We start from the raw sequence: 10,812 nt of genomic DNA, 5'->3' as shown, positions 1-10,812 counted from the left end.
CCTTTTAAAATTATTTTGTAAATAAATTTATTTGCAATACCCTGTATTGTCATTGCTACCTCTCTAGGGTAAACATGCTACACAGTGGTTTTTTATTGGTCAGTGCTAACCTCCCCCAAAGTAGGGAAGGTGTTCATGACCAAACCAAGCCTATCAGTGCGGGTGGGTGAACTGTCTCCAATAAAGATCCCAAGAGTAGTATTACCAGTTCCCCAAAATTAGCTTTTAACTCTGGAATCTACACAGCACAGTGTGTGTACTTGTACCTGCCTCGATCAGTTGCTGATGGTTTGTAGGCAGATATCACTGGCCCCTAGAAGCCTGGCTCCAACAGGGCCTGAATGACAACTTGTTCTTGGCCTGCTATAGAAATGCTCATGTCTTTGTAGATTACTTGATTATTCTTAATTATGACGCACAGATGTAATCAAGTGTCAGTCATGCTTTCCCTAAGAAACTGTTTAAAGTTGTTTACTTGCTATAAGTGTTTAAAGAAAAGCATGTAATACGTGACCACAGTTATTTCATGTCAAGTTGTTTTTATCCAAAAAATGCCGAAATTGCTTTGCAAAAATTATGAACAGCACATTGTCCACAAGATGGTGCTCTGTCATTAACTATAACTCTAGTTAACAAACTTGAGTTCTGGAGTTCCTGAAACTTTTGGTGCAAGGATACCATTTTTTCTTGGAATAAACATAGCTTCTTATGATGCACAGCCCCCAAAACAGCCCCTCCAAGTGTCCCTCTTTTCCAGGGACGGTCCAGGATTTACAGAAGCCATCCTGGTTTCTGATTTGATCCCGGAATTTCCTGATTTTCCTTAGTTCGTCCCTATTTTCATTGGAGAAATGGTTGACAGATATGGAATGGAATGTACCTGCTTTCACCAGAGAAGTGTTGGAGGGTATGGCTACAAGAGTCTTACTTTTGCTACCCATATATCCAAATCACCACACCTGAAATCCTGCCCATAAGGAGTTCACTTTTACTATGGCTGCTGAGTTGTCTTCCTCTGCTCTGTTTTGAAAGTGAACTTTTTGATCCTATATTTGTATTGCATTAATAGTATTTCCTGTATCTTATTTATTTATAAGTATGAATTATTCTTGTTCTTCTTTTTACCTTGGAGCTACCTGGAGACCTTCTGTTGTAGTGTGGCCAACCAATAAATACATATTTAAATGCTGGCTTTGTTGTCCTTTTTTCGACTTTGCTAGTCCACAAACTGGGTTGTGGGTCCAGGAATGATTATACCACCTATTGTTTCCTCATATTCAAATAGTCTTACAGTGACATGGTTTGAGTACAGAAACTGAATTGAAGACCAGGCCAGCACAGGAGTTTTCTTGAGATACTTGATCAGGAAAGCTGAAGAATGGGACAATCGGATGCCACTACAAACTCCCACCATGGTTCACCTCTCCTTTCATGCCCTTGTAAAAGAAATTAAAATGAAATTCAAATTACATTAAAATCCAAATACTGCAATAACTACATGTAAATGAAGCATATTATTGAATCATTTGTTTTGAGTTCATAACCTTGCATTTCTTAGTGCAAAGTTGCCTTTCTTTTTACGACAAAATACAGTCAGCCTTATATTCATAACCAAAAAGCAGACTATCACCTCAAGAGAGCCAGTTTTCTAGACTATACAGGTGACTTGCATCTTACAGGGGAAAACTCCTGGAAGGGCCTTCTGAAATCTTGCAAGAGCCCTCATGCAACCTTCCCAGAGCCCAGTAAGCAGGACGAGGGGCTTAAAAACCTTGCATAGGGCAAGGCAAGGCCCTCTCAGCACCGACACTGAACAGGTAGGGATGGCCATGTGGGCCCATTCTGGGGGTGGTTCTGGCTTTATGTGATTTTGCTTATGTATGTGCTGTTAAAAATATATAGAATTATATAGAAAAAACGCACAGACTTGTGTGCAGATAACTACTAGGTTCAGCAACAATATATTTTCCGCTGGCTCTGCGCATAAGTTAGTATAATAATGTTCCTGATATATTAAAAGCATCTGCCCCAAAGCCCTGAACAGATAAGTGCCCGTGTTTCAAGCCCTGCCTTGTACATCACTTTCGCTGGAACCTGCCTACAAAACCACAGCCGTGCCACATTTCCACAGCATCCCAGTGGAACCATCCAGTTTTAATGCATCTGCCCAAGATCAGCTTTCTGTTCTCCTTCCCAACAGCTATCGTGTTTGTAAAGACAAATGGCTCATTTTAAGTGCTGGCATGTGCAGGAATGTGAGAAGTTCTCACAATGCTTCTCTGGCAGCTGCTCCCAGCTTCCTGCTGAATCCTCCAGAGTAACAACAACATGCATGCTGGTTGGCCCCCATCACTGTGGGCAATTAGGAAGGATTTATTTGAAGATCTCTAGGGAATCTCAGCTCAGGCCACACAGAATGTTGCCCAGAAGAACATACCATCTCCTTAGCCATCAACAGGGACCTGGCAGTTGGCCCTCCCGATACGAGTATTTTTAATTTGGCTATAGCAGCAAAAAGTAGAAGCAAGGCCCATGGGCCTGTGGTACATAGGACAGAACAAAAAAGCACAGTGGAAATTTGCCACCTCGTTGACAAGTGGTAAATTGCGTGTGTGTGTTTTAGGGGAGATGGGGGTGGTGTCGATTGTGGAGGTCATAGGCCTGACATTTCCCCAAGAGTTTCTGCTTTTTCATATGGTTTCTGAGAATATGCTTACTACGTTTTTCTAGTTCCAAAAAATGTCTCTTCCTCAAATACCTGTGATCCTTTAAAAAAACCACACATATAAAGCCATACAAAAATGCTATGCAGTGCAATGCTATATATGCCTACTCAGAAGTAATCCCCATTTAGTTCAATGGGACTTATTGCCAGCTAGGTGTGGATAGGATCAAAGCCTTAATCTCTTTTCCAAATAATTTCTCCCAAATGCCTAATTAAAAACTTGCAACAGCCCTCTTCCTCCAAGCATATTGTTTTCTGTGATTTTTTTTTTTTCCGGATGCGATTTACACATGGTTGAACTGAAACTCTTCCTTTTTTCATATGCTTCATTTGCAGCCACGTTGGTCTTAACACAGAGGGAGAAAGCAATATATGTATGATGGAAGTGAGAGATTGGCTAACTGAGCCAACGATGCAAGCGCTGGGAGTATTCATGTTTGTCTTTCTTGACAAGCAAGATGATTAAACTGCTGTTGAAGAGCCATCCATGTTAAGTTAAAGGATTGGCTTAAAGCCACAAGCTTGTTTTAAAAAACACCCAAAACCCTCCACCCTCCATATATCATCACGCAGCACAGAATGATTTCCATTGCATTTGGCATTCTACGTTAAAGACCAGCAACTCATAAAACTGGTTCGTGAACTAGTTCAGTGGGAGGGATGCTGAGATCTGCGTGACACTTACTGCACTTCATTGAGGTGTATGTCCATCAGCATCATATTAATTCATCCTTTGACTGGCAGCTTCCTAGCTTGCTTAGCCTAAGAGAAGAGTCTGGTGCTCAAATTACAGGAAGGGCAGAGGAACAGCTACTTTTCTGCCAGCTACTGTTTTTAGACAGCGGCTGGGACATGATATGACTAAAACTGGGCGGGGGAGAGGGGCACAGACCAGGAGGGGAGGGGCTCGTGCATTTTATTATTATCTTTCCCCTATAATCCTTGCCCAAAATGTTTCACAATGTAAAATATGTATCCCAATGTTTAAGGAAGACCAGAAAAGGATGGGGTAGGGAGATTACTTTTAAATTGTAAGCTAACCTAAGAATATTTGCTAGGCTATTTCATTTATTTATTTATTCAGTAGATTCACATCCTGCCTTTTGAATCAAAGCCACCAACGACACTTATAAAATACATGAGATAGACCAAGTAGCACATGACCAGGCTACAAACAACACAACACAACACGACCAGCTGCGCTGGAGGTAAGAAGCCACTCTTTATACTGTGTCATACAAATGGTCCATCTAGCCCAGTACTGTCTACACCAAGGTTTCCCAAACATGGGTCTCCATCTGTTTTTGGACTACAATTCCCATCATCCATAGCTAGAAGGGCCAGTGGTCATGGACAATGGGGATTGTAGTACAAAAACAGCTGGAGATCCAAGTTTGGGAAACCCTGGTCTATACTAACTGACAGCGGCTCTCCAGAGTTTCAGGCAGCAGGCTTCCTCAGCCTTACCTGGAGATGCTGGGGAACTGAACTGGGACGTTCTGAATGTGAAGCAGATGCTCTGCTCCTGAACTATGTCCCTTTTCCATGAGCAGGAGCTGGCAGTGGATGTTCCTTTCTACAAAACTGTTGCTATAAGTTGGCTCTGGAGCTGGGTTTGGAAAGAAGTCAGTCTGACTGGAACAGGCTCTTCACCTGCTGCCTCGTTCCCTTCTTCCTTCTCACCCAACTGAACCATCTGAAATAAATCCATCAATAAATACAATGTAAAAAAATGTAGGTACTTGGTAAAACAGGCAGAAGAGTAGCATGAAAAGGAGAAAGAGCGAAACACTTGGTTATTACATAAGGAATTATGACATGTTTTCTGTTTGTGATTTAAATAGCATGGGGCAATCAGCAATTAGCTGCTGTTTTTAGTTAGTAAGCAAATGGCTTTTAGATTTTGCACTTATCAGCAAACTTGAGATTAACCAATAAAACGAGTTATTCTGCAGCTGCAGTCCTAGGCACACTTACTAGGGGGTAAGTCCTACTGAACACAACAGGGCTTACTTCCAAGTAAACACGCACAGCAAGTCATTTTTTGTGTTATCAGTGGAAATAGCTATTGGGCTTGTCCCAAGAGAATTAACTGTTACTGGACTAGATACACCAGGACATATCTTCCTATATGCCCCCCCTCCATGTAAGGATTGCAAGGCTCACAGCAATAAGTCTAGCAGAGTCAAAATTATAGGACAGTTGTTTGTATCCTAAGTGTGAACAACAAAGGGACTCGTGGCACCCTAAAAACCGATGTCTGCCTGACAGTTGATGAGCTGGGCTAACCAATGTGGAGCTCTCCAGATGTTTCAGATTACAACTCTCATCAGCCCCAGCTGCCATGGCCAATCAGCAGGAATGATGGGAGCTGGAGTCCACAACATCTGGACCTTGTTGGCTATTGCTGATAGAGCATATATCACACCATAAGCAACGGCAGCTCAGGAATATGTGAAGAGCAGGGCTTTTTTAAAGCTGGAACTCACCAAAACTCAGTTCTGGAACCTCTCAGGTGGGCGCCATTGCCATTATAAGAGAACAAGGGAGGCATTCATGGTGAGTTCTGGCACCTCTTTTTCTGGAAGAAGAGCAGTGGTGATTAATAGAATACCTGCACTCTACCTGATCTTTCATTTTAAGTTCGCATAATCTCTAGCAGGGGCCAATTTTACTTATATTTGATAGCTGCAGTACGTCACAAAATTTCTTTCCCCCCTCTTATTCTTTGCATGCTTCCCAATTTAGTACCAATCATGACCAGACCAGACCAGACCAGAGCAGTTCACAGCCAGGAAGAGGAGGCAATAAGCTTTAACTACTTGTCATGCGAGCGTGAAGTCATTTATCCAATGTGTACAGGTATGCACTGACAAATCAGGGACACTCGGGAGCTGTTGTGTCTGCTGAGGAGCTGAGCTATTTTTGAAACGGCACACTAATTTCTCTCTAGGGGACTGGGAGAAGATCTGTGCAGTAATTGGTAATTATAGAGTTAAATATTGTCTCCAGTTATTATGGGTTGGAGCTAAAGGATCCACCCTTCAGCTTGTTTTTACTTTCATTTACTTATGCAGTAATGTGTTAGCCTGTTTATCAAGGGCCTACAAAGCGTTCCAGGCCTACAAAGTGAGTAGCCTTGCCTTTGATGTAAGTACTTAACAGTCTGATCCTTAAAATAGTGGACAGAGACAGGCTGATACTGGGTTTACCTAACCCTGGCAGATAGTTTACTTGAAAAGATACACCCAGGGTATTAGTAGGAAAGTGTACTTGGAAGATAATACACAGGTTACCTTTACTCCAGGGCATTACCTTAGAATTACACACCACAAATCAATACCTTACAGTCCAATAGCCTTGTAGACGTTTTATCAGAAGAAGTGAGTTTTTCAGTGAGTTCAGTGAGGGTTTTTCCAAGTTGCTGGGCATGGCAGGGCCTTGTTAATGGTGCCCTCATGGTAGCACTTTGGGGTAGAAGTCCAGGGTTCACTCAGCAAAATGGGTAGGAGTGCCTTCAAAAGCAGCAAGTCTGGCTCACGTGTGGAGATAACTGAAAAGTAATGCAGCATACATTTCCATCATGGACATAGCCAATATTTTTGTTAGGGTGGACAGGCCTTTTGTTGAGTGCGGTGGGGGACAGAATCTGTTTGCTATTTATTTTTTTATTGGTATTTATTGATTGGGGGGGGGCAGCTGCCCCTCCCTGTTCCCCCTCCCCTTTGGCTACATCCATGATTACCATGTAACTGGAGGGCAATTAAGTTCCGTACAGTGGTACCTCGGGTTAAGTACTTAATTCGTTCCGGAGGTCTGTACTTAACCTGAAACTGTTCGTAACCTGAAGCACCACTTTAGCTAATGGGGCCTCCTGCTGCTGCTGCTCTGCCGGAGCCTGATTTCTGTTCTCATCCTGAAGCAAAGTTCTTAACCTGAAGCACTATTTCTGGGTTAGCCGAGTCTGTAACCTGAAGCGTATGTAACCTGAAGCGTATGTAACCTGAGGTACCACTGTACTGGAGCTGCGTACCGACCAAATGTAATTAAAGCACACGCAGGCACCAAATCCTGGGAGCTGTAGTTTAAGTGTGCTGGGAACTGTAGCTGAGTTTCCAGGATTCTTGAGGGGGGCGGGGAGAGAGAGACGTGCTTTACATGTATGGTGTGTATACAGCCCGAGTCGCAATTTTATTCAAGTAATAAGTATGTGTATAGGATTGCCATTTAAGGTTAAGGCAATTTAGAACAAGTTTAAATTTTTAAAAATAAATAAATTGTCCAGTAGCACCTTAGAGACCAACAAAGTTTGTTCTGGGTATAAGCTTAGTTGGTCTCTAAAATGCTACTGGACAATTTTTTATTTTTTAAATTTATTTCGACTGCCTCAGACCGCTACCTACCTGAATCTAGAACAAGTTTATTATGCACTCGCTTACTTTTGACCTGGAATCCATAGATCCGTTTAGCTTATTTTAAAAAAAAAGCCTTTAGTTTAGATTAGGAACTTAATGCTGTGATCGGAGGCGGGGAGGTGCATCCTGATCGGGCTACAGAGAGTTAAAAATCCCCGGGTGCTTATTGGGCAGGCTGGGCGGAGATTTGCCATTCAGATCCTGTAGGAAGTAAGTTGCTGAGTCTTGGAAAGAGAGTAAAAAGAGAGAGTTCCAGTAAAGGAAGGGGGGAAAAGGAGACGCGGAGAGAGAAAGAGAGAGGGGCGCACAAACCACTAGTCAGAAATTCAGATGCAAAATCAGGCGGAGATGTTGAAGAGGCTGCTAAGGCAGGGCCTGGGAGAACTCGGCGGATGAGGAGTCGCGCAACTTTTCGAGTCCCGGGAGAAGTGCGCGGCGGCGGCGGCGCGGGCGCAACAAGGCGAGCATTGCGCGAGATGGAGCCTGCTGTGGAGGTGTAAGGAAGAAGGCAGTGTCTTCTCTCCCCCATTTCTCTCCACACACGCGCGCGCGCACCCCTTTATCTTTTGCCTTGGTTGCTCCGGACCAGGCAGGAATGCCCAGGATCGCGCCTCTTCTCTTGGCCGAGCCGACCGGTGCCTGCAGCCGCTCTAGCGGTGGCCTTTGCTGAAGGAGCAGCGCCGCCGCCGCCGCTCTCTCCCCTTCTCCCGGCGCAGCTGCACAAAAGACTTTCGAGGAGCCTTATTATTTTCCCCCTTCTCCAGCTGCGGTCGTCATGTCCCGGCGGAGGGGGCTCCTGCCTTACCCCGCCGCCGCCGCCGCCGCCGCCGCCTGCGTATGCATCTTCTCCCTCTTCAACACTGTTAGAGGTTAGTGGATGGCTTCAGAACCAGAATTTTAATCGAGAGGAATGGTATTTTGAAAATAAAACTGCTTCGGAAGGTGTTTGGGTATAAGGGAATATGTGAAGCTGCGTCTTAGTCCCCAGCAACAGGGCTTTAAAGCTTGGCATACCGAATGGGAGACAAACTAATGGAATTAGTTGTTGAATATTTAAGAGAGGTGTGCACGAACTCCAAAGGTGATTGACTGAGGAAGAAAGTTAAGTCGGTGGGGCTGCCCTTTTTAATATATTTTAAAAATAATCCTGTGATTTATTCCACATTGTTGATGATTTGAATTACCCACACTGCGCTTCTGGACAAGATTCCTAGGGTGTGAAAACAGCACATATAAAGACTTTGCATAAATATTTAAACAAAACAGAAAACATGGGGGGGGGGGGAGTTGTGGATAATCATTCTGGACCATTGGTGGGGATCCTGTGGCCCAGCTTGCTTAGCCAATGGTTTGGCATTATGGGAGTTGTAGTTTGACAATTTCTGGTGGGCCAGAGGCTCTCCATCTGACCCCTGTTCTATACAATAGAGAAAAGTAGTTATCAATAAGTCATCTTGAGCTCTTGAAGGTTGTAGTACAAAATGTAAAAGGTGTAATGATGTAGTTGAATCAGACTTAATTGCAGCCTATCCTATGCTTGCTTGTTCAGAAGAGCTGATGTTTGTTGTTTTGGAGAGGCATTTGGGAGTGGAAACGAATGAGTGACTAAGCATCAGGTTTGCCAAGTATCTTGGGCAACCACTTGCCATAAGTAAAAGCAGGAGAAGCCAAAGATGGTTGGTAGTGCTGCATTAAGAATGCAGGTGCCAAGTTTTCACAGTGAGGCATGGGTAGGCCCCTGGAGTGAATTTGCAAAAGGAAAGCTTCACATATACAGTACGTATACTGTGTATAATCATAAGCTATGCATGAAGACTTCCCTCACAGAAAACATCTTGTTTTCATGCACACTATAATGCATCCTTTACAAAGAAAGACCACTTGAGAAAAGCAGCCACCAAAGATGGGTCATGTTTATCTTGCCGCACAAGAGAGGCTTCTGTGGTGGGTTTTTCCATCAGAGCCAAGCTGTAGAAGTGTTTATCGTGCTAGAGCTGGCTGTCACATAAGGTCTTTTATAAAAAATATGAGCTGACTTCATATAAATATGTTCACTTCCTATGTTACTTTACTGAAATTATGTTTTAAAAAATGTATCGGGGGAAGTGGCTTTGGAATGACCAGAGAAGCAGAGACTTGTAATATGTCAGTGGCTAGACAGGAGTTGGGCAGCACTCTGTAGCTGGCCCACAAAATGTGTGTATCAACAGTGTTTGGATGCTGGTTTCTCAAGCAAGCCAGGGTTGGAATTATGCCCTGGAATTAGGCTTGTTGTATGCTACCTCCCACTGCATGCTTCACTTAGAAATGGTTGTACGCCTTTAATACTGCTGCATAAATAGCAGATTATTCCTGCTCAGATTGACTGCTCTTGCCCAGATGTTGTGCAGAAAAGATCCTGTAGGCTGCTGCTGTCCCAATATCACATGCCTCTGGCTTGTGAGTATTGAACGGCTGAATGTGTGCTAGTGCACGGCCAGTGAAGTTGCAGAGATGCCGCCCTCTCTCTGGTCTGCTGTCCCAGATCAGCTACTGAGCAAGCTGAGATCTGATGTTTCATCTCTCATCTTGAAAAATCGTTTAGCACTTCAAAAACAAGTAGATATAATGCATGAGTTTTTAATACTTACTTTGCACCCCTGTCAAAATTGTATCCCTCCCTCACACCCCCCCCAACATACATATGTCCCTCTCACAAACCGCACAGGCATATTTATTCCCTTCACACGCCCCCTCCAAACATACATACATCTCCCCACTCTCTCAGCCCAAATGCATATCCCTCTTCCTTTGCAATTACACATACAGTGGAACCTTGGGTTGCGAACATGATCCATGCGGGAGGCACGTTCGCAACCCGCAGCATTCACAACCTGCAGCGCAGTGTCTGCACACACGCGGGTTGTGATTCGGTGCTCATGCTCAAAGCATGATATAGTGCTTATGCGCGAGCGCTGAACCCAGAAGTAACCCGTTCTGGTACTTCCGGGTTCAGCGCGGTGCACAACCCGAAATCGCGTAACCTGAAGCGTCTGTGACCCAAGGTACCACTGTACACATAGGCTATATTTTCATGCATAACTTTTTTCCGATCAAACATACATGTGTTCTCCCCTCATCCCTTCTCACACACAGACCAACAGAATAAGGGATGGCTTCGGGACAACTTTAGATATGTCAGTGCCTGTTCTCCTGGCAGATGTCTGTCAAAGATCTGTGTTGGGACCATTGCTGGGACCAATATTCTCTTGTATGCTAGTGTCATTACCAAGTCCTTATCAGGGCCTCATAGAGGTCTGCTCCTTCAGATAAGGGATCTTCAGCTCTCCCTTATGCTTTCCTCTTTGTCAGGCATCCCCAGGAGATAGTTGTGAAGAAAGAGAGAGCTGGGGGAGTATGAAAGATGTCCATAGAAAAACTCGCCAGTAGTAGCCTCTCATAGTGACCATGCAAATAATGGCCAATGGGAAACATTCTGAACTGATCTTTTAGGATTTCAAAATGCTTGGAAGTTTATTCTATAGAGTCTGTATCCTTGGAGTCTGTATCCCATTGACTGTCTCTCAGTTTTGCCCACTGTATGTATTATTTCTGTTTACAAACTGGTATGTCTCCTCTTTCTTGGCTCAGATGTTTTTAGGGTTAGCAAATAAGCACCTATAAATTATGGGC

At 43.9% G+C, this 10,812-nt stretch overlaps 1 protein-coding gene and 1 long non-coding RNA gene across 2 annotated transcripts in view; one reads left to right on the top strand and one right to left on the bottom strand.

Annotated features, from left to right (window-relative positions):
* Positions 1 to 20: 20 nt before the first annotated feature.
* LOC114604027 (uncharacterized) lies at positions 21 to 5,498 on the bottom strand. Its single transcript, XR_003708206.2, has 3 exons — positions 5,215 to 5,498; positions 4,193 to 4,421; positions 21 to 1,436 (listed from the first exon to the last, which is right to left on the bottom strand). It is a non-coding gene; the product is annotated as an uncharacterized LOC114604027 (long non-coding RNA).
* A 1,847-nt stretch (positions 5,499 to 7,345) lies between these two features.
* The window catches only part of ITGB5 (integrin subunit beta 5), a 77,174-nt gene continuing 73,707 nt past the window's right edge, over positions 7,346 to 10,812 (top strand). Inside the window, exon 1 of the mRNA XM_028743685.2 lies at positions 7,346 to 8,009. Coding sequence (XP_028599518.2) covers positions 7,916 to 8,009 — 94 coding nt within the window. The 5' untranslated portion in view covers positions 7,346 to 7,915. The remainder of the gene's footprint in view (positions 8,010 to 10,812) is intronic.

This window comes from Podarcis muralis, chromosome 1 (genome assembly GCF_964188315.1).
Source record: "Podarcis muralis chromosome 1, rPodMur119.hap1.1, whole genome shotgun sequence".
NCBI lineage: Eukaryota > Metazoa > Chordata > Lepidosauria > Squamata > Lacertidae > Podarcis > Podarcis muralis.
This window is presented reverse-complemented; position numbering and strand designations above follow the sequence as displayed.